The sequence below is a fragment of the Diadema setosum genome, unplaced genomic scaffold (genome assembly GCF_964275005.1).
Source record: "Diadema setosum unplaced genomic scaffold, eeDiaSeto1 scaffold_44, whole genome shotgun sequence".
Lineage (NCBI taxonomy): Eukaryota > Metazoa > Echinodermata > Echinoidea > Diadematoida > Diadematidae > Diadema > Diadema setosum.
The window spans coordinates 147,130-172,212 of record NW_027307670.1 but is presented as its reverse complement, the minus strand read 5'-3'; the positions used below and the strand labels follow the sequence as shown (position 1 = coordinate 172,212).

Sequence of the window (25,083 nt, the reverse complement as noted above, 5' to 3'; positions counted from 1 at the left end):
AAGCGCCCTCAGTCGATGCTATGTCATCATTCATCATGGCGAATTTGCACAGAATAAGAGACTCTCTTGTCAACGCATATATTTCTGACATTTTGGACGAAGAAGAGTTTATTCTGCTGTTTGATATTAATGCGCCAAGCAATCCCTACTTTCAGTACGAACATGATGGCTACAAGTTTGATTTGGACAACTTCAATGACGACGAGTGTAACAGCTTCTTCAGGTAAGCGATTCAAACTTGATAGTGTATATATTACGGTAGTACAACTTATCCGTGCGATATTAATCTAAATTACAATCATCTTAGTGTAAAGTGTCTACCTCTGCATATTATAATCATTGAGTTATTAGATTATGTCAAGCAAAGAAAAAGTCCAATTGCAAAATAACCTTAATGGTATTTTTTCCTCTTTTAAGTTGATCATCAATTTCCCTAAAATCACATTTCTTTGAGACATTCTTATTTCAACGAAAATTTTCGTTTTCTCATAGCCAAAACAAACTACACTGTAAACTGGAATCATTCAATGTCAAAGCGCATTGATCACGCATTATTTTTATTTACGCAATCAAGTTTTGCCGGCGCACCAACGTTAAACATATTACGCAATCCAGCGAGAGCAGGGCTGGTATTCCATAAACTAGATACTCTGTAAATGTAAGCGAGCTAAATTTTCACTCTTTTTCTCGACCTAAATGTGATTAGCTCGAAAAAGACTGTAAATTCAGTCTTTTTAGACGGTAGGTATACCTTTTCGCTCCCACCACCGAGGGAAACTTTTCTTCCGATTTCGAGCGAAACGTGTACGAGTGAAATTTCACACTTTTTAGAGCTAATGCCGGGTCCCTGGGGTCTTCCACGAGCTGACTGGTACCATGAAATTCTTTTCGCTCTTTGAAAAGGAGCTGTTTGTTGTGACGCTTGTCTGATGAGAATTCTCATTTCACTCGGTCTGGAGAGTGAATAATGGAGCATGCGCATATCACACAGGTTGACGGGTTTCTCACTTTGATTTTGGTGTCGATGTCGCCAGTAACTTCTTGTGACCTACCCTACGTACACGTATTGTTACTACATGTAGTATGTACGTAAACAGTGCAGTGCCGTCCGTCACTGATAACGTACACATATCGCCATCATTCTCGTCTGTCTAGCCTGGCCGGCATAGGAGAGGACGACTCGGCTCAATCAAGATATGGGAGCAACGAACAAAACCTAAGCCATAAAAGGTATTCATAATTCTGTAAGAAATTTCTGTGTCAGCTCTGATGAGCAGCTGGACTACACTCGACCAATATTTCTAGTTCTATTCTAACTCTAAATCGCAATGAAGTCTGCGTAGTATTATCCCTACAGCCGGCTACGCGGGCCTGGTTCATGATCCTGCTAGCTGTACTGGACACGATTGATACAATGGTAGACCCATGTAGCATGTACTCTACCGCCAGTACCGGAACATTGTAATTCAAACAGACTGTGGGCTTTTTTAGAGGGATAAACTAGGCCCCATTTGGGATAGTCGAAGCTTTCAAGAATACAGGGTTAGGCCTACAGTTGAGTGTCTTGTCTCAGTAGTGTGCAAGGGGACTACCTTACCGGACCCTAAAAGCATAGGCCCCAGGACGGGCTCCCGCGTGCATATTTTACATACCTTACATGCATGGAACCCGGGTACTGTATGTAGGCTTCTGCTTGTGTGTGAAGCTGCTGTGTGTATGTGTGTGTGTGCCCGGCCATGTTGTGTGTGTGTGTGTGTCAATGTGCTCGTGTGCTCAAAATATATATATTTTTTGATATTGTTTTGTTTTTGCTTCTTGTGATTTGGTGTTGACCATTTCTTGGCAAATTTGGTTCTGACTGCTCTGTTACAGATCTAGATAATCTATAGATCTATTCTAGACCAACGTTAGAGGGTAAGTTGTCAATTATATGTGAATTATCAGATGCTTAATTATACGGTACATTTTCTGATTGTATATGATAAAAGATTGATACATATTATAGGATCTTTTTTGTGCTTTTAAGTACAGTAATCTTCGTTTTACAGGAGGCCCTTTTTAGAAAATCACTGTACTCAGTACTCTATCGTCCTATCTATTACTAGCTACTATTGCATTATGCTTTCTCGTTATATAATTATCTATGTATTTATTTTGTATTATATTTATGACTTGTATTTTCAAATTTTTCAACAGTATGAATTGAATTGTGTATTCATTTCGTATTATGTTTTATGACTTGTATTTTCAATTTGTTCAACAGTGTGAATTGACAAAATACTCTGTATGATGTGTTACTTTTTGTTTGATGAAAATACAGTATAGTTGGAATTGAAAATGAAGGAGGAATAATGCAAACTCTAGACAAAACACCCACTTTTCCAAAAAATTGTCTCACTGACTGAATCCATACTGCTGATTGCAACCATTTGACAACCCACTTCATTTAGGATAGTGATGTACAATAAAGATTGATTTAATATGTTCTCATGTTTCATCTCAGCTTTGATTTCATACAGGTCTACTGATGTGCTGCTACAGAGATCAGTATGGAGTTTCAATTGATCAATCCCGGAAATGGCTCAAAATTCCTTTCAAGCTGGGGATCTAACATTGCTGAAGAATCCTTCCCAGCAGGTAGCCCAGTCTGAGGGCCTCATCTCACTGATTATGCCATGGATCTAGGCGAGTGTAGCCTCACAGCAAATTAAAATGACATGATTTAGTCACTAACATCACAACAAAAACAACTTGTTGAACCACTTTCACTTAATAAGAGAAAGAAGATTCTGAAAATCAGTTTCCCACCCTTACCCATATATAGTACAAGTATCTACTTGTTCTCCTCTTGCAGAATGTGACCGGAGTTGTTCAACTTCTATTTATTTTGTTGGATAAAACTCATAATATGTATCTGGGTTCATGTACATGGAAAAATGCACAAAACAAAAAATGTGCGCGAAAACAGAGAATACCCCACATGATTTAATTGCAAGGGACACTGTACTAATTCTGTTCATGTGCAGAATAGTAATTTCCTCCATTCAGGGGCGGATCCAGGAATTCTGTAAGGGGGGGGGGCTAACTAATATTTCTGGTGCCACTTCCGGGTTTCATTTCATATTTTTCTTTTTATTTCTTTTGTTTTTAACGATAAATAAAGGGGGGGGGCGTGCGCCCCCCTCTGGATCCGCCACTGTCCATTTGCCATGTTAATGATCTTATGAATGCCTTTCTTTCTATCTCCCTCTCTCAAATTATTGTGCTTCCGAGATTGACTGTTGCCCATTACAGTAGAATGTTTGGCAGGCTTTGAAAGCATATTGAATTTTATGTGAATTTTAGGAGACCAAGGAGCCTCGGTGCTGTTGACAAAACTTCTGCCAACATCCTGCATCAAGACAGGAAGGAAAGAGTAAGGAGCCAACAACTGACAGTGCTCTCCTGCATCTCTTTGAAGAAAGATCTGTGAGTTCATTTACTGTCTTCCCTGTGACATTAATATCTGTGTAATTTAACCTGTTAAGTAATAAGAAACGTATGGTTCTTTAACAATATATATTTTTTTTCACAGATGTTTTGAAGTTTACTGTCTCACAGGCACATTGATGACTGTACATCGTTAGCACATTCCATATTTTAACACTGTTCTAGTCACACCTTCTATGCCTTGAAATCATGGCATGATACGTAAGAATGTAAATGTATCTTTATCTATACACATTTGTTCGTGGTGGTAGAGACGATTATGATATCAAAAGTTTGTTTACAAGACATGGGAATATGTCCATTAAATTTCCCAGGTTGTGTTCCAAATTTATATTAGACAAGTAAATATCATCCAACAATGTACGCTTTCTTGTGGTGATCCATTGTCATACACTTAGACGAGAAAGAGAAAAAAAAATTCTGAACACTGGAGTTGCATATTCACATGTTTTCATTTATATTGTTGTACTCTATTATTTTCTCTGGTACAGATAAAGATGCAGCGGAACAAGAAGAGGACCAAGAGTTTAGCCAGCCCTTCTTGCTGTTTTTTGCTGGTGGGCTGGAACAACAACGGTATTTAATCTTTTTTTTTTTATGATACAACCCTTCTTGGAGAGGAAGACATCTTTCAGGCTTTGGATCACCTGTTCACAAAGTCTTCTTCACTTTCAATATGGAATTCCCAACAATAGACTTGTCGATCACAGACTCTTGACATTTTTTATATCCTTCATCTATGAATCCCCACTGATATCAAGCCACCGTTGAGAACCTGCCTCTGCCAGATCGGCCAGATATTCAAATGGAGGTCAACAAAGGCACGTAATCATAATCATGTATGTCTTGTGACTTTGTTACTTGGATTTTCTCTTTTCCAGTTCAGTTGACAACTCACAAAATGTGTGACGACAAACATGTATTTGAATGTATCTGAATATGTATTCTGAAAGTGGTTTTCAATCTTGATCACTGCATGTTTGGATAGATGATCTCAATGCTTTACAAAATGCACAATTTTGATACGCTTGTACAGTATGCTGTTGTATTTTTGTACACATGAATTTTAGGATATTGCATTCCTTGAATAATATTCACATGGATCTATATGTTGCTTATAGCAATTTAAAATCGAACGTTTCCTTCATATACCCTACTCAGACATTCAGATTTCCTTTGAAAATTCTAGCAAATTGGCAAAGTTCGTCACGTAGGATGATATGATTGACTTTGGCAAGTGATTTTTTGTTTACAAGGGGGAAAATAGAATATTCTTGTACTTTTTTCCGTCGGATAATCATACAAAATAATGGTTCAATAAAGTTAGAGAGTTACTGGTAACTTTCTAGACGAGAACTTATGAAATTCTCCTGAATTCTGTATTTCCCACTAAGCTAACCAGAGAAAAATAAAATAGATAAATAGAATAAAATAAAGCTGTTTAAAAGTTCAAAAACCTGTACATTGTGTACATGAATTATTCTAATTGCTTTGGTCAAAGATGATATAGCCCTATGCTTCAATGGAGGAATGGTGGCAATTTGACACGTTACTGTTGCTGTAAAATTAATTGTCTTGTTCGTAAATGTGCATTTTATGCAAATCGGTCTTGTCTATCAGACAGATAGAATGATCCAAAACATACACATATTTCAGCTCTTTTAAATCAGGGGTTGCATAAGGCTTTTGAAACACCAGCCAAATTTTATTGTCTGTACATCCCCACTCCCATGATAATTAGAGTTTTTGCTAAGTATTGTATCATTGTCAGGAAGAAATTTACCCATGTCTCTTCGACAGTTGTCTCTATAACTCAGCGACTCATTCATTTGTACATGCACTTGTATTCCAAGTTCCGGGTTTCCAATACTGCAGCTGCACATGTACAGACAAATTATCTGCTTTTAAGTGTGTTCATAGATATACCGCATCCTATTTGCATTTCAGGTTTTCATGTCATCAGATCTGATTTGTTATTCTCTTAGTTTGGAATTGCCCTTAAAAACAGAATGTTATCAATAATTTGTTAAACATTGTACAATATTTCATATGTTCAATTGTCTAATATTTGACGAAATTTGATGGAATACATGCAGTTACATATTTGGTCAAAAGGCCACTTTGGAAATATATTCACATTGTTTATGGATGTCTTATTTCCAGGAACTTATAGGAACTTTAAATGCTTGAAGCCACTCTGCATAATACATAATTAGTATTTGTTGTGAACAATATACCTGACATACAAACAAGTTGTCCTACAACAAGCATCAGCAGTACATGCAGTGTATTTTTCACGTACATGTGTTAGTGACAGAGTGTATGTATATTTGCATGTACCTGTACGTTGGAACATGTATATGCATATGTGTGTGTGAATGCGTGTATATGTGTGTGTGTGTGTGTGTGTGTGTATGTGTGTGCTTGTGTGTGTGTGTGTGTGTGTGTGTGTGTGCACGCTTGGACGTGTGTAAATACCAGTGCGACAAATAAAAACAAAAATCCCCTGGAACCAAGACTAGCACCCCTCTTTCAAAGAGCGAAAATTCACTCTGAAAAGAGTGAGGATTTCCCCTGTAAATCAAAATACATCTGTAATTTCCCTACCCCTGGAACCAAGACTAGCACCCGTCACTTGAAGAGCTAAAATTCACTCTGAAAAGAGTGAGGATTTCCACATGTAAATCAAAATCATTTCACTCGAATGAGGAGCTAGAAGTCACTCTTATAAGATGTAGGTTTCGCTCTTAAAAGACGAAATATTTTCACTCTCTGGTAGAGTGAAAATTTTTCGCTCCAAATTTCACTCCAAATGGACTGGTCCCTAATCACGCTCCCTAAGGAGCGGGAAAAAGAGCTAGAATTAGCTCCGTAGCATTTACAGAGTAAGCATGCTTAAGTCAGAAAATCTAAGCAATTTTGCTTATTTTCTGGCTAAGACAAAATTCTTAGTCAAAGTTCGTATTCCATAAAAATTTGCTAAGAATTTGTCTGAGCATTTGGCTAAGAATTTTGCTAAGAATTCTGCCTTAGCTAAGACAGATTTCGGCTTGCTCGTTAAGCATATTTGCTTAAAAAATGTGCCGTCGGTATTCTATAACGACATTTGTCTAAGAAATTTACCCTAAGTTTAAGCCAGCTATGAGCTGTCTTAACTTGGGTTCCAGTAAGAAAATTTCATGGGCGTAGCATTAACAATGTAGGAAAGAGGGCGGCTTGAGCTTATATGATTTTTCACCTATTTGGTAAACAAACAAGTTCATCAGTACATGTAATCATGTATAATGAAATGAGTTCAGGGTCTGACGAAGAGTCTCGCGTGTGCGTCTCGCCGGACCACAGGAGGGGGGGGGGGAAGGGTATGTGTTGCGCGTACATAATATGCGTGCCAAAGACGCTTGCGTGGCCTCGACCTCGTTCTCAGCGCGCATTAGCGGCGGAGGAGCGCGCAGTTGGGGAGGAACGCGCATAGCCCGGATAAGTCAGTCAGTGTTAGTATAGACCGATTCAAGCGACTGTTCATGGAAGTGCGCCCTCTTAAGGCGACGCCATAACTGGGGGCCAACAGGCCGGGTCGGCAAGCTCCCTGCGTGCGTGGCAAGGGTGCCAGCGGCAGCCAATTCTTTTACCACCCGGCGCCAGCCGGCCAGCTAGCTATCTCTGGTGCTGACAGCGATCGACGCAACTGACTTTGTGACAACTAGAGTCTACATTTTTTTTTTTCGCTAACTAATTAAAAATAAATAAATTAAACAACTTTTACCGACTATGAGCGAATGGGTAGAGGACATACGGCTATAGCCAAAACTTGAATTTCAAGGTAAATATCAGTACGATCCGTGAATGTTTGTCAATATGTGGACTCTATTTCTTTGGCGATGACTTGGGTACTCGCGTGTAAGCCCCGTATATTTACATTTGTGTAAGAGAATAAAAACCGCTGGGTAGAATTATTGCTAGGCACAGGCAGACGTCTTGCTAATAAGCCTAGGCTGTTGACAAGTTAACTGATATAATTAAATACAAATAATGAATTAGAATCTTGAGCTAGATATGGCGCAATAAATTGCAAGCTATCAGTTAACTTAACCATTTTAGGGCAGGCTTTTTTGCCTTTACTCGGGAGTGTCGGGCCAGCAGGGTAGAATCTGTCTAACGTTAGATCTTGTCTGGAAATCTAGGCAAGAGTCCAGACTAGATCTAGACCTATTGACTTCTAGAACCCCACCTCCTATATCATTTTCGGTTGTCGATAACTTCAGGCAAGCCTAACTAAGTAAACCAGACGGAATATAAATCTAGGCGTTTCTAGGCCGTAAATGCCTAAACTTAAGTTACGACTACGTCGCCTGATGTCTACAACCAAAACTTCTACTGTTTTAGGTCGAAGTAACCTTGCAGAACATCACGCTAACGCTTAATTAATATTATAATCTACAAAAGTGGTTTGCCACCATCCATGGTTTAAAATTCATAAGTATCACTTTATCAAAAGTCAAATTCAGAGTTCCAGGTCAAAATTGAATACTGAATAGGCCTATGGTCAATTCAGTGCTGAACATTGAAGAAGTGAAAACAATATAAGAATTTAACGCATCTTGAAACATTTATTTAGCCGTAGTGTAGGCTGTAAAATGTTTGTCATAATAATAAAGTATATCCAGGAAGTGTATTCTAACTTTGGCAAGTAGGACACCAAGGATTAAAAAAAAATATTAAAAAATAGTGAATTATCAAATTCTTTGACCTAAACTTGTCTTCGAAGATGAACAACATATTTTACGAATATGCAGTGATAACCTAATTAAATAGAGAATCTAGTAGACATAGTTTGTTTCGAAATCTGTGCATTTTTATACCGTTGTATTTCACTTAATTGTCAACTGCATGTGTTTTCCCGATCCTTCCTTTGAAGCTTTCAAAGTAGATCAATATGTCTGAATCACTCAATTTGTCCAAAAGAAAGGTATTAAAAGCCGCTGAATGACTTTTTCACAATGAGTAAACAATCACAATATTAGCGCGGCGCCGGCGGTCGCCGGCCGCGGCGCAGCGGCCGCGCCCGGCTAACTATGCGCGATGGGTACGCTAGGCTGCTGAGCTGCAAGTGCAACTCGCTGGGTAGCTAGCTCACTGGAAGCCCCCGTTGGCCCCCAGTTATGGCGACCGTTATAGCGCCGCTAGCGGCGGTAGGTGAATAGGTCATCGAAATTGAATCGGTCTATACATAAACCGCCTAGCTTGTGTGTACTACGCTTTTCACGTACGCCATCGTCCTAACGTTAGTAGACTTCTACTACATGCCCTACCTTACGTACGTGCGGCGATCACAGTTTGTGTATCGAGTCAGGCGAACTGAAGCGTCCTCTCCGGCTAGCTCTATCGGATCGGTGAGTACGGAATACTAATTACTATTCTAGTGACGTTAGGTTGTAAACATAAGTCCTCGCTTTGAGTTTGATTCCCGTGATTTTATGATGTTCACTCGGGTGTCGTACTTGAAATGTGGCGTGATAATTGCGGTGTGACCGTGAGGTGAGTCTCAAAATGTCCGCAATTTTGACCGAAAAGATCCAAAACAACACGTCACTGTTAGGTCTAGCCTACTACTAGAACCCTAACAATAAGTAGATCTAGGCCGTTTACTGACATTTGTAGTGTACACTGAGGCACTGTGAGACCTAGAGCAATATGAAGACGTTGCTTCTATAAAGCCTCTAATAACAACCTATTGTTAATTACGGCGTTAATTACCGCTTAGTTTTCTACATCTCTTCCTATGGGTGGTTAGGGTCGTTGCGATATCTGCTTAAACACGTAAAATACATAGACTTTCACCGCGGGGAAGCTGTTCGCGAACAGTGATGACTTGAATATCTTGCTTATGACGTCACCAGAATTTAAGCTTTTTGCTTAGCCAAATCGCCCGACTTAAGAAAAATGTCCTAAAGTTTATGGAATACCGTTTAAGCAATTTTCTTAGCTAAGCAAAAATCTTAGACAAATTGCTTAGACTTAAGCAATTTGTCTTAGAAGTTTATGGAATACCGGCCCAGAGTGCGTTGTCTACATTTAAGACACGCGTAGACTACATGCGTATAGCGCAAATATTTGCCTTTCGTTGAGAGCAAAGATAGTAGAGATAAAGATACGAAGGCGCGCGATAACAATGGACACAAAATGGCTACCCTACATGACGATACAAAAGAGAGCTAAGTACAAACTCAGTACACCTAGGAACATCATTCATTTCCAAAGGTAGTGATATCTTTATTATCTTAAAAAGATTTAAAAATTATAGTCGTAGCTTTTTTTTCGATTAAGGGTATTATTTTGAAGAACGGGATTTTAAAGTAATAAGGATTATTTCGTGGAGGTAAAAATTTGGCAACAACATGATCTCACAATCAAAGACGCTTGATAAACAACAACATCTTCAAAGACAGCGCGTCTGAGGCAAAGACACACATCACCTGAGACGCGCTGTCCCTGAAGCCGCTGCTGTTGTTTATCAAGCGTAAAGGCAGCGCGTCTCAGGTGACGTGCGTATACGCTTGAAGACCGCGCGCTGTCCATTTGTTTTGTACAGGATTAGCGCGCACTTTCGTGTCTTATTAGTTAAAGTGAAAACTAAGTTCTGGTAAGGGCCTGAGAACCCGTCTGACACCATTTCATATTTGCTTGCAATATATCGAAAGAGTCTACAAAGAAACTTACCTGGCTGACGCGGTTTGCCGGAATGATGAGTCGTTTTGGAGTATTTTGAGAAAAATAATAAAAGTCGGTAGACCGACTTTTATTCCACAAGGCTCCAGACTAACTCGGTCTCAGGGAAAACTTGACCCTATTTCAGACAATTTACACACAGTTCGTGATCGCCATGTTCATCAGTACTCTATAATACTACGGGTACCAAACGAGGCCTTGATGAGCAGACAGGAAAGTGCGTGCTAATCCTGTACAAAACAAATGGACAGCGCGCGGTCCTCAAGCCTAAATACGCACATCACCTCAGTTGCTGAGACGCGCGGTCTTTGAAGTTTTTGTTGTTGTTTATCAAGCGTCTTTGATTGCTTTTAGAGGTGCTTGAGAGGCGCACACTAATTTTGCATGCGCGCCAAAGAGGTTTTTGATGCGCGCGTTGTAACAACTCGGACCATTACTGCGAGTAGCCAGAACGCTACAATGTAGTTTATACAGGCCGCTCCCATATGCGGTACAACGCTGTACAATCCAGAGGGACAACCAATACAACTCATCCCGCCGTCAAGCACAGCGAGACCGAGTTATCCCCGAGTCCGAGTCTAGCCTGACCCCGTTCGGGTAAGTTCTGAGACTGAACGTTTTTTGTTAATATTTCCCATTTTCGTCGTTACCCATCGAATATCTTGTTATTACAGCGTTATTCCGCACATTTCCTAGGCACACGTTCACATTTTGGAGCAAAATTTGACAACTTTTGCAGGCTTACCAGAACTTTCTTTGGGCTTTAAGCGTCTTTGGTTGAGAGGCTATGCACAAAGTCTCAATGCAATAAAAAAAGAACAGTTAGAGGATCGATCCCAGTTAACCCAATGAAGTTCAAGACAATGGATTATGCATATCTGAGATGTATAATGATTATATGAAAATGTACTCTCTATGTTCAAAAACTAATATGCCAGTTCGTACTTTGCGCATGAGCAGAAAAAAGGTAATTTGTACCAACAGGCATTTTGGTTTGTAAATTCAATGAGATAAGCGTCAGCGATATGATGTGATCCTTATCTAAATGGCGCTTGCCAGCACATCCACCTGGCAGCAAGAATGGTATTTCGCAATACACAAGGAAATAGGCTGTTATTGAATTCAATTCCAAACAATAAAATGGATGTCTGCTGAATTGACAACTGATGGAATATTCTGACCATCTGAACTAAACTCGGAGATGATTCTTTGATTGAACATGAATTCGATAAATTGTTACGTTGAGCAAGCTTATGCGTAAATATGCCGCTTTGAAAAAGAATGAAGTTCCTAACCAACTTAGAAAAATAAGGTCATTTGTATGGTTGAGGGGTCTAGATATCGCGCACGAAAATTTGAAATGCTCGTATAATAGAAGTTATTCCATAATTGTACCTGAATTTCCCAATGAATATCACGAAAATGCAGAAAAATCACCTTCCAGAATCTCCTGATGATACGATGACGGAGTAGTGCGCTGTCGCCGTTTGTATGTCGGACTTTTTTTTCTGCGTTCAATTTCTCGGGGTATGTAGAGATCGCGCAGCTGCCCTATGTTGTTTCATGCGTGAAAGTGTCTGCACTTCTGCGGCCGTAACGTGCTCCGGCTTCCGTAGAATATTTTTTTCACTTGATATAAAATTTCTTACAGCAGTTTTACCTAACTTGTGTATATTATTGTTATTATTATATGTGTTATTATTATTATTATTAGTATTATTATTATTATTATTATTATTATTATTATATGTGTTATTATCATAATTATTATTATTATTATTATTATTATTATTATTATTATTATTGTTAAAATTATCATTATTACTATTATCACCACCACCATCATCGATCATCATAATCATCATCATCATCATTATCATTTTCATTATTATTATTATCACTTCCACCACCATCATCATTTTATCATTCTTATTATCATTATTTTCATCATTGATATTTTCATAATCGTTAATGATTTTCATTTATAAAGTTTTCTTACAATATTTCTAATCACTTTAACCAATAATATACACGTAATATAAAATGGAAAATAGTAAAATATGAACATATATTTTGTGTGTGTGTGTGTGTGTTTGTGTGTGTGTGCTTACCCGTTCGTCACCCTCTCATTTTCGTCACCCATTTGTCACACTCTCATCTAATTTGTTTTCTTCAGTATCATTATGGCCCTCCCCTGTCTCAAATATATATCACAAGTTAGCGCAAGAAATCACAAGCAAATTCAAATTGAAATCACACTTCAACTTCGATAGACTGAAATATTTATTCCTTTGTAATATTATAATCGTTGTGTTAAAATTTGACTTAAAACAACATTTATTAACAGTATTTCAGCGTAGCTGGCAGCATACATTGTTCTTGTGTATAATGACGTCACGTGGTAAACGATCGATCGAACAAATTACGAATTCTATCGACTACGAACGAGACAAGCGAGACGACACGTCTAGGCTACAACATCCTTAGAACAGATTTTAAGGGAAGGTAGGTTTGTACAAGGTAAAAAATTGGAAATTTAGTGGAAAATTTGTTGGAAATCAAAATGTCTTACCTGCTTCCTTCTCATGTTGAGCGGTAAGTCAGGTATGTTTATTCCATGGGCGTATCGGCAAATTTTGCGCTTAGTCCTACGCGTAATATCGCTTGCTATACGCAGTTACGCTATGCGCGATCATTAGGTCCCTGCGCGAGACCTAGTACCCTTACTATACCAATGTGAACATTAGCTATTTAAGAAGTGTCTTATTCTATTACTTTACAAATATACGATTACAATAATGGAATAGACGCAGTAAACCATTGAAGTACCTATTGGTCAGTCGAAACCAATGAAGCACTCACAGAAGAGCTGATATATATCTATTGCAGGACCGTTTCCTACAATTTCTTTTGCACGTCCCCATGCCGTTAACTTTAATATTTACCATTTGCTGTTTTCCTATCTTGCGTAGAAAACTTAGAGCCAGGGTACTCTTGAGTGCCAGAATTGAAAATGAGATAAAGGCAATACGAATGCATTTATTCCATCAATTACCCCCCCCCCCGAAAATATATGTTATTATTATTCATATACTCTCTAAAAAATTTCGAGTGAATAATTCACTCCTCGCAAGGAGTGAATAAAATTTCACTCGATTAAGAGTGACTTTCACTCGTTGTCGAGTGAATTTCACTCTTGTAACGAGTGAAATTTGTGTGAAACCTATTCGCCGAGTGAATTCCGAGTGAAAATTAAGCCGAGTGAATTCCGAGTGAATACATAATTAAACGCATTTGGCTAGGCCAATAGGAATCGAGAATTCCCTTGTCATGTGTTTACTCTAAGCCAATCACCAGCCGCAATTTCCCCTGGCTTGGGCGCGGGCATGGTTTACCTGAAGAGCGACGCGTCGCCTGTGCGTGGACTGTGTGCAATTGCGTGCATGCTGTGTGTGTGCTAGCTGTGCGTGTATTATGCATATGATCACAGATTTACGTGCGTGTGGTATTCGTGAGAATCAGAGCCTAGCTGGATGTCGTGATGGACGTGAGAAAATTTCTGTCTTCAAATTGAGTGGGGCGGAGATATCATTCACATTTTTGAAGGTAAGCAAACCATAAAAGATCGATCTAATTATAACTTGTTGAGTTTTTCCAGTATTACGGGCTAGTCTAACGTTATACCTCTCCGTAAACGAACATGTAAGTTACCTTACGAATAACCCCGGGCCCGGGGCTTTCCTTATACACAGTTAGCTATGGGGCTGGTCGAAGAACACCTTACGAACAGCTAGTTGTAGAATCCGAGGCCGAAACTCAACTGGTGGGTGTTGGGATGTAATAATACGTTGAGTCTTTAATTGTACACGTTTGGATCTAGGGCTTGAACTATTCGCGGACTATGTAAAGTCTTTAACGTTTTTAGAAACTAATTTTCAAACAAAATAGACCAGTTAGTTTGAGTTCTGATTTCAAAAAAAAAAAAAAAAATGAGTGATGAGTGAAACGTTGGTCGTTAGTCATTGAATTGACATTGTACAAGCATACTCATCACACAGAAATTAATGTAGTCGAGTGTAAATAAAGATAGAACTTATAAATACTATAGCTGTTACTAAGCTGTGCTAAAGCAAGCGCCTAGCGCTAGACACGTACTCTACATTGCTATTGTTGAGTTGACAGCCGAATCACTGACACTGTGTCGCCAGATGAGATGGTGATCTCGATCAGTACGGTAATGAAAAATGGTGAAATTTGGTGATTTATGATTATTGTTCATTATATACACTGTATGTAGTAAAAAGGACTTTTATTTGCCACTACATTCGAGTATCCAAACAGCTGGGAGAATATACTAGTACCACGTACACTCCCACGTCATGTGTGGTGATCATCTACTACTGTACTACTAGGTAAGAAGTACGATGCGTGTACTGTTCGTGTTATGTGTTGGTCCACTGTGACATCACACTTCTAGCTGAAGATCAGCGTGCTCATCACACGTCATGGAGATCGATCCCCCTTGTAGCAGACGATGACGGGTACTATGTTTCAACATTGTTTTTTATGAAAGTTACAAGTGACCTTATTAGGTATTGAAATTTGGCAGAGATCATCTTTGGGTCTTTCTAACGTTAAATATGCTGATGTAGCTAAAAAAGTAATTAGGCCTACTAGCTTTTGTATTTGGTGCTCACTTAGTATTTGTGTGGACAAAACAACTGCATATTGTCTTGTGGAAATGATAGAGTTCTAAATCCATTTCTGAACCTTGTGTTTTCATACTTTCCTCCAGCTTTAGATACATGACAGCTCTGTGGGAGTGGTGGTGATTTAAAGGAACTCGGTGTAGGGGTCATCATTTGGAGCACAAAGACGGATATTGATAGCTGTGCAGTCTCTGTCACACGAAGAGGGTGCAGATCACCAGATTGCAAAGTACCAGATGTGGTCAACGACTAGCCATTAAATTCAGGGTTGACGAATGCTGGAAACACCGGGCCAACATCAGCGAAGGAGCCTCTGAGATATGGACTTCCATTGCACTAACCCTGCTGTAAGCTATTCTGTTGTTTTTCACGATGATTAATGAAGGGAGACTAGTTTGAAATTGATTGACATTTATTTTACATTCTAGAGTCTCAGTAATTACATAAGAGGCTACATTAAGAGACTGAATGCTTGGTTGGTTTTATTTTGTTTGAAGAAATGATTTTCAAGATACTTCATGGAGCAGTTTTGGAGCTGTCCTTCCCTCTGAAAATGAATTTCTTGACAGGTTAGTACTTGTATGTAAGAAAAAATGTGTACTGGGTACTTGCCGTATCGACAGAAGTGAAAACCATGTTATGGTCAGTCTTGAGTTGTGTAAGTAGAGCTGTTGCTTATGTCAAATATGTATGTTGAATGATTTTGCACTTCAAGTTTATAATGTAAACTAGAGGGACCTACTATCCTCATGCCATTTGTATGATTCATAAAACCATTAAATTTTACTTATTTGCCCAGGAATTCAACACACACACATCACTTCAAGGGGGAGGATATACTTCAAAAGCTGAGGGAAGGAGTTCTGACTGTTCCGAGGAGACATCTGCACATCCAGATCATTGTAGCATATTTATTGTTGAAAATGGAAGCAGAAAACTGTACAGCGTAAGTTCAATTAGTTAAGATATTATTATTATAATTATTGAAAATTGGTCTGGAATACCAGTTTCCCATAGTCATGTCTTGTACTACATTTCCATCCAATATATAACAATGTAATTTGCCTGTTCATTTTTTTTTAATTGTCTTCTCAAGTATAGAGAACAACAGACTAAAATTTGCCCCCCCCCCCCAAAAAAAAAAAGAAAGAAAGAAAGAAAGAAAGAAAGTAGAAGGGACCGGTAAGTATAACATTGTTAATGAAGTGATGGTTATAGATTTAAAAATAAAGACTGATATACTCGTATGAAACATGTAAACAGAGTTAACGTACAAGACTCCACGCTGACTTATTTTCTTGGTAGCCCCATTAGGCCACATGTATATTGATTTGGTAATAGTCCTAATACTTATGATATGATCATCACAATGATGAATAAAAAAGTTGGAGTTGATGTGCCATGAAGTTCAATGGATAATCACATCTGGTATAAATTTTTCTACTAACTGTGCACATTCACACTTAACCTATCTGCATGAAATTTTCATATGTATTAACTGATATCTGGCTCAAGTAGCAATAAATGTACTTGAAACAGTGGTACTGAATAGCAATAGAAATTAATGCCAAGAAAAAAACATAAAAATAGTTCAGTCCCTTAGAAGATTAAGATGAGGGCCAAAATTTTGATGTTATATATTTGCGTCGTATAATATGATTAACATTCTTCTTGCTTTCTTTTTAAATTCAGATACCCAAGTAGTGAGCAAAAGACGTTGTAGCCAAGGCAGTTGCAATGCAGTACCCCACTTTGTGAGACGCCACACAAGGTGCAAAAGGACATGTAAGTTTATACTCATAAGTTTATGTGATCTACAACTTTTTTTAGCCCTTTTTAGCAGAAAGCTTAAGTGACATACATGGTATCTTATTCATCTAGCTTGCAAAAACTTCAATATTTTCAACTTTTCTCCAGAGCTAGTGGACAGAATTAAGCAGGCAAACTAGGAGTTGATCATCCTTGTTTAGTTAGGGGGCAAGGACCCAAAGTTTTTCAGGTCATGGGCATGACCCCCCCCCCCCCCAAAAAAAAAAAGAAAGAAAAAATGGCCTTTACAGGGAAATTGCATCTATTTCTTAATTAAATCATTGTGCAAATATACAGGCAATGTGGGGACTTTTTATAATCTTTGATGTACCTTCTCATAGATGTCTAAAAAGTTTGTGTGCAGATTGGCCTGATTCCATGACTTATGTTCAATGAACGATAACTTTAACGTAACGTAATGTAACTTGATGAGCTCCAACATGCCAGTTGTGCCGTTCATTTATGATAAACCTGTTCTCGTTTTCTTCCATAAGAGTGCCGCTACATGTATTTCTACTGCTACCAGATCTTCATCAGTTATAGTCAACTCTGTGCCAAAGTCAAATTTGTTGAGACTCAAGAAAAAACTTTGACTTACAATGCATTCTTATATTTCAGGAGTATACCTGTATGGCAAGGATCATGGATTCATTGAGTATCGTTTGAAGACCTTGAGGAGCTATGACACCACTCATCACCTCAGGCAGAGAGAGAGAGAGTAGTTCCAGCTCCCACCAAGCCCCTGACCGAGCACCATTCCAACGTAAGATTAGAAGCCCAATGAGAAGAGACAGCTACCATCGGTGTATAGGTCTAAATACCCTTGCTCTTTTTCCTCTTTTGAGATACAGTATGCTCCTCTGACGTTGGAACTTACATTCTTGTTGAAGAGTCAGCCTCATCAGGCTCAGCGGTAGTTTAGCATGAAGCTGTTACCAGGATGTACTGCAGCACTTCAACATAAAAAGTAGAACAGGACTCGCCGATGAAAAGAGTTTCTTAATGCTTTAAATTGTTGATTGTTGTACTAGTAACTGAAAATAGTTTTGACTTATATTGTCAAGAAAAAATCTCCTCTTCATGGCCACATGTTAATCAATACATTCATCTGTGAGGTGTTCCAAGCATATCAAAGAATGTTTGGCTTGGCATTCCGCATGATACGAACCTGGCCGCGCTCATGATTAAGCACCCCTTCCTCTCCAGGCAATTCTGACTTGCTTGAATAAAATCTTTTTATGGTCTCATATTCAAGAGAGAAGTTAACTGTTGACAGACACTTGCATGTAATTTTTTCGATCTTATTATTATTATTTTTTTTTTTTTTGGGGGGGATGCTACAAATAGCAGCTAAATAGTAGAATCTTCCAATGGTCATCCATGCTCTTGGGATGAAGATCATGTCTCCATGTTGTGATTAAGTTACCACATACATTTGTCACCCCTTTGATTAACATTGATGCAGCACAATATGCATGTGCTCAAATTTATTGCATCCATCTTCTTTGGAGTAGGGGGGAAAAAATAAACAAAATTGATGGGAATCATTGATCCCTAGGGTTACGGGACCCAGAGTTATTTTGTACATTTTCACCTCTATGTAATTGATGTACTGTACTTTGAAAAACTTGAGGGTAGAAGCTCAACTGGTTCAACTTCTTTTTCCACAAAACATCTGCAGCCCATCATTGATAAATATATGGCGTTAGAGTAGATGGAGCCAAATAGATTAGTTCACTAATGTGCCAAGTCAAACTTATGGATAATTCCTCCCTTGACCTCGTAACAAATTATTAAGATAACCTGCAACTGACAATCATATTTTGATGTGGGTAATTCCATGAAGTTGGGGCAGTGTCCATGTAGCATCATGATATTTAAAAAGTACATTTCAGCATAACTCAATATCAATTATGCTATACATTTTTTGTTTGTAGGCTTTACATTTGCATTGAGGCCACACATTTTCCTGGAAATTTTGTGCCATTCAGACTCGATTTTGATGAAGTTATTAAACAATATGAAACAGTGTCCTGTAGCATCGTGATATTTTAAAATTTGGTCCTAAGAGACAAATCATGGCAATTAGCTTGACCAAAATTTGATGCAATATGCATTTACAAGATATGAATGAGATAGCTAAATATCTCAAATTTGCTGTACACAGTTTGAATTTTAAAAGAAAATCACAAAATGTATCATGATGCTATGCGGTGTCCTTTTTTGCAACATTTGGTGGCCACCGCTTAGCATAGTGACACATTGTGTAATTTTCTTGTAAAAGTAAAACGGTGGAAAGGAGGGTTAAGATATTTAGCTGTCTGACTAATCTAGTAATTATGCATATATCAAATTTTGGTCAAGCTAATTGCATTAATTTGTCTTTTAGGATCAGATTTTAACTATCACGATGCTACATGGACGCGTCACGATGCTACAGGACACTGTTACATATCATTTTAATAACTTCATCAAAATTGAGTCTGAATGGCACAAAATTTCCAGGAAAATGTATAGTCTCAATACAAATGTAAAGCCTATAAACAATATATGTATAGCATAATTAGTATTGAGTTATGCTAAAATGTAACACTTTGTGCCCCAACTTCACGGAATTACTCTATAGAGTGTTTGCAGTGATGTCACAATTGCCCACCATAATGAAGTCAATTGCCTAAACTGACTAGAAATCAAGCCTGCATACAAAAGCTGCAGCAATGTTTACTTCAGGGAAACCTAAGGCAAAAGAACACCTTTGTTAGAGAGGCATGCATGAGTGAATATTGATCGCCTTTGCTATGGAAGCCACCATTATGGTGGCCAACATGACGTCACATGAAATCACTCTATAAGAAATTCAGTTTGCATGCATTAGTTGTTGCTACATCTGGCAAAACTCAGAAGGATTACAAGTGTTCAATATTGTACAATGATGCCTTATGTAAGTGAAGAAGATCAATGATATGATGCATGTTGTGTCAACTGTATTGATTGCAATTCTTTTTCGATAAATAGTAGGCCCGGTTGAGGGGGGGGGGGGCTACGAGCCCTCCTCCCCCTTTGACATTCCATGCCAAATTTCATGAAGGCATGATTATTTTGGGGGGTTATTGATTGTAATCAATAACATAAATATTTTCATGCTGGACGTGTCGCTGACAAATTTCATTGAAAAGGCAGTGAAAATCAAAAAGTAAAAAGCAGAGAAATACATGAGTAAATAGAAAAAATAGATACTTCAGAATTTTTTGATGGCACATTTTTTTTTTCTCTTACATTTGCTGTGGACACTAAAAAGAATATTTACAGCAAAAAAAAAATGTGCCTTTTTGGAACTTTACAGCAAATGGTCTGATTCATGCTCAAATTAGCATAATTTAGCCAAGTGACTTTTTTTTTGAAAATCAATATTACCGTTTTAAAATTGTGTCACAGGCAATTTGTGTGTGGATTTTGTAATGATCGCACAGTTGATGGCCGAGGTCTGGGGGGGGGGGGGTTCCAGGGAGGCCCCCCTCTGGCTCTATCATCTACATAAATACCCCACCTAAAGACTTAAAGTCAAGACCATGCTTCTCTGATCGAGTATGTTTAGGTATTTGTACAATGTACTTGTAGAGCATCACTGTGTTACATGACAGAGGATCCAAACTTGATTAACCATGCAGTATTGAAAATTTCTGTATTTTTGTCAATTTTTCAAAGCAATCACAATTCCTACTACATGTGTAATTGTTTTTGTATTATAATATAGATAATGGTGACTATACTTTGCAAGTCTTTTGTAGCTTATCATTGAACATGCCATATTCACTTGTAGTCGAAAATTAAACATGTTCAGGAAGGGTACTTGTAAAATTTGTCACTTTTGCACAAACTTTATGAATTTGGCATATTTTCAGGGAAATGTGTGATGTTAATATTTCAAGAGTTTGTTCACAAAAACTGATAAGTCCATTTTTTTGAGATTTTGAAGTACAGTCTCTGTCATAAAGTACAAAATAATACATTTTAAATGATATATTGGTCACTACATATAAAGGTACATTTTTGAAGTTATGATCAAAAGAAGCAAACATTTTCTTATTATTCTCTACATTTTTCTTGACCTTAAATCACAAATATCTCCATTTGGCACATATGGACTTATCAGTTTTTGCAAACAAACTCTTCATTTGTAGAGCTTTGGGAATGACAGCTAGAATAGCATATTTACAGGGACTTTGTGATGATTATGGTGACAGTTCTTAAATGATAAAAATATGTAAAATTATTATTGGCCACATAATTCATGGAAAACCAGATACTCAGCACATGAAGACTGTTTGTAATGGTGTACTGCTCTGTAGTTGAAGTGTAGATATTTCAAGAGGTATATTCCTTTCTTTTTTTCAGGTGATCCAGTGGACATCACACATTTATGAAATATAGAGAATCAGCTCATAAAAAAAGCATAACATGCGTAGCATTTAGTACATTATCTTCTTATATCCCCCTCAATGCTACTTAAAGAAAGAATAAATTAATAAGAAAGAATGAAACTACAGCCATTTGGATTACTAGCTTATATTTATTCAGTTTCATGTATTGATCCAGCTCGGGTAGGAATGACTTTCAAAACTGGAACACAACGTTGGCAATGCACTGGGCTACCAGTGGTGGATGGTTTGCTTCAAAATACATGCATTAATATTAACAAATATCTATATTATGAACGTTACTTTTTGTTTTTGTTTGTATTAGTTTGATTGGTATTCATTATCCAGAAATGGCTCCAGACCACCTACATTATTCCCAAATCCATCACCATATTGTCACTTTTTCTTCCAGGGTTGAATAACTAGTGCACTGAGTGCTGTGATAGAGATGTGTGCTCATGTAGAGTGTAATTCCGTTTGGGATTGAAAAAAGAATGAAAAAGGAGTGAAAAACCTCCGGAGTAACAAAAGAAGAGGGAAATACAATAGGAGTGAATTGAGAGTGAGAAAGGAGTGAATATCCAAGCAGAAATATTTCCGTCTTTTTTCACTCCTGGAGTGAAAAAGGAGTGAATATCCAACCAGAAATATTTCCGTCTTTTTTCACTCCGGAGTGAAAAACGACTGACAAAAGAGTGAAATACGACAGGAGTGAATTTAGAGTGAGAAAGGAGTGAACATCCCACCAAAAAAATTTCCGTCTTTTTTCACTCTCTTTTGGAGTGAAATTTCTGTTCACTCGAAATTCACTCCACTTCTAGTGATCCTTGACGTCACTACCAAGGGGAGTGAAAATCGAGTGAAAATTCACTCTTTCTTTTTTAGAGAGTAATTTTTATTTACATTAACAAGGGTATATGCATAAAATAAGCAACAATCGTAACCCGACATACCAGTTATCGTCAATTGCTTTGGTAGGCTCATTTCAATAAGTCAATACGCTTTTCAATGTCCACCTAAAATTGTCTTATGTTAAGATTATGTAACATGAACTTTAGCAGATTCAACAATGATGGTAAAAATGAAGGGCTAAAACAAGTACAAACACACGTAATCTTTGACTTTTAAATAATGGCTATTCAAGGTTATTTCAGTGTTACAAAAATGAATGTTTTTTTTTTTCAATTGAAGTCAAATGAATTTAGTTTAATTTTCTGTAACAAATTTATTTCACAAAATAAAAATAGTCATTTCTTCTTGCTTTCAAGACAATAGAACATACAATATGTTCATCCGAATAAAAAATTGAGATACGTATACAGATTAAAGAAAAGAATAATAGAACACGTCAATTGGGAACAAATCAATTGTGAATAAGCGAACATATAAATTTTATGTACCACCTACATCGCCTGTTCAATATCAAATGTGACACAGACATGAATGTGTAATCATTTAATCAAAGACGTAGATGCGACGTAGTCATGCCACCAGTATACAGACAGTGGATCTATATAATTACTTTTTTTTTTATTCTTTGTCTCTTGAATTCGTAATGGCTGTAAGAAATGTCTAACACTATAGGTCCCCAACATGGGAATCAAGTACATGTATAATGTTGCTTGAGATTTTGAAATAAGAATGACCTTCTATGTTGTTGGTCCAGAATATATGTGATTTAACATGTCCTATAAAAATATGAAATTATACACCATAAATCTAAAGGACCTTAAGTAGTAGTGTCTAGATATTTATGTCATCTCAATATGTCAATCTCTACTAGATTCCGCAAAGATGACATCGTTCGGTTGAAAAGTGCATTGGGAATTCCGGATAAAGTCATCCTGGATAATGGTTCAGTTATCAAAGGATTGGAAGCACTGTGTGTCATGCTTCAGAGGTACGCTTACCCTTGCCGATATGGAGACATGGTGCGTTTCTACGGTCGGTCAGTACCTCAACTCTCTATGATCTCCAAATGGATGACAAATTTCATCTTCAATACTCACAGACACCTGATATCATCACTGGATCAGGATTGGTTAACACCACCACATCTCGCAATATTCGCAAATGCGATATACCAGAAGGGTGCCTCACTTAACAACTGCTGGGGATTTGTCGATGGCACCGTTCGCCCAGTATGCAGACCTATCCAACATCAGAGGATCCTTTACAACGGTCACAAGAGGGTACATGCACTAAAGTACCAGTCCGTTACTGTCCCAAATGGACTGATTGCCCATCTCTATGGTCCAGTGGAAGGACGAAGGCACGATGCCTACATATTGCGCCAGTCAGGACTCTTGACAGAACTTGAGGCAAGATCCCACGATCAAGACGGCAATCCACTCTGCCTCTACGGAGATCTTGCTTACCCCCTACGACCACAATTGCAGGCTCCATTTCCAACAACTAACATAACAAGACTGCAAGAGAATTTTAATGCAGCCATGACAAAGGTCAGAATCAGTGTCGAGTGGACATTTGGAGACATTGTCAACCATTTCAAATACACAGACTTCCGAAAATCGCAGGTGTTACATAGCGCATGTGGCAAAATGTACATCGTCTCCGGACTTCTCACAAATGCCCACACTTGCTTGTACAGGAACAATACCTCCACGTACTTTGAACTCGACCCGCCATCATTGGAGAATTATTTCTCAGGGGCATGACTTTAATGTCTTTATGTGATCGTTTAATAGTTTCTCGTTTTGTCATGTATGAATATGCCATCGATATATGAAATCATCAACGTGGATCATATGTCATCACATACTATAGTACATATGTATAGTGTATTTTCAAGCTTTTTTCTAAATACTCATCTCTCAACAAATACTTTACGTTTACGAACATATTGCAACTTTAAAATGCTAGTAGGCCTACATATATTATGTACTACCCTAATTCCTGAGTATCATTTCCTGTGACCATTTCCATCTCAGTTTTGCTTAATAAGCCAGTCCGTGGTTCCAGATTGAGCATTAGCAGAAAAAGGTCATTTGTATCGAGAGACAGGTTGGTTTTTAATTTCACTGAGATAAGCATTTTTAATGTTAAGATTATTCATGTAATCCTTATAAATGGTGCCTGCCAGTACATCCACCTGACAGCAAGTTGAGAATGTTAACAGAAAAAGTTTGTTAATATATTCAAAACAGCACAATGAAATGGATGCTTCCCAAAGTGTTGATTTACGGACCATTCTGTCACTTGTCACATGTACACAGGTTCATTTTTTTTTTTTTTTTTTTTTTTAGAATACGAGTTCCATAAATTGCAATGGGGGGGCAAGCTGCTGCATTAATATGTCGCTTTGAATAGAGTAAAGCGCCTAACATAGTGAGAAAAATGAAATGTCATTTGTAACCTTTGTAACCATGTGCACAATAGCTATCTCCTCACTGGCTTATTTTTCTCGTTTGTATTTCCAATACAAATTGATTCAATATATATGGGCAAATTTGAATAACTGTCTGACTGTTAAAATGTATTTTAGCAAATTCTATTCTTTTATCCGGTAAATGATTTCACACAAGTGTTATGTATAAGTTATAACCCTTTGAAGACGGGTCCCACTTGTATAGTCGGGCGGATGAATATATTATGTGAAGTATGTGTTACTTCACCCGTAAAGTAAAATTTACTTCGCCTCAAAAAAAAAAGAGATATTCATTAAATCACGTTATAAACAATTTGAAATCAAATCTTATTATTATTATTATTATTACTATTATTTATAGTGCGCTTTTCCCACAAGGCCCAAAGCGCTTACAATCAATTCAAAACATGTACGACAGTATGTGTTATTGGATAAATGTTACAGCTACGAACTCTTGTGATAATTTATGTAAACATGTACTTTTTCCTAGTAATTATCAATAGATGTACAATGTATCTCAAAGCAGATGTACTACAGAGATTGC

General features: G+C 37.7%; 1 protein-coding gene and 2 long non-coding RNA genes across 4 annotated transcripts; all 3 read left to right on the top strand.

The window, feature by feature from the left end:
- The first annotated feature begins 35 nt into the window (after positions 1–35).
- On the top strand, positions 36–23,829 carry LOC140245852 (uncharacterized). Its single transcript, XM_072325345.1, has 2 exons — positions 36–223; positions 22,935–23,829. Exons 1-2 carry the CDS (start codon positions 36–38, stop codon positions 23,827–23,829), a joined length of 1,083 nt encoding a protein of 360 aa, XP_072181446.1.
- Positions 1,120–5,757, top strand: LOC140245850 (uncharacterized). The gene is made up of 4 exons (XR_011902389.1): positions 1,120–1,230; positions 2,504–2,685; positions 3,346–3,468; positions 3,981–5,757. It is a non-coding gene; the product is annotated as an uncharacterized lncRNA (long non-coding RNA).
- On the top strand, positions 13,766–17,487 carry LOC140245855 (uncharacterized). Of its 2 annotated transcripts, XR_011902391.1 has the most exons (5): positions 13,766–13,821; positions 15,011–15,271; positions 15,724–15,870; positions 16,617–16,709; positions 17,352–17,487. It is a non-coding gene; the product is annotated as an uncharacterized lncRNA (long non-coding RNA). The 2 variants fall into 2 exon arrangements; XR_011902390.1 differs by lacking the exon at positions 13,766–13,821 and having other exon boundaries at positions 14,943–15,271.
- Positions 23,830–25,083: the final 1,254 nt, after the last annotated feature.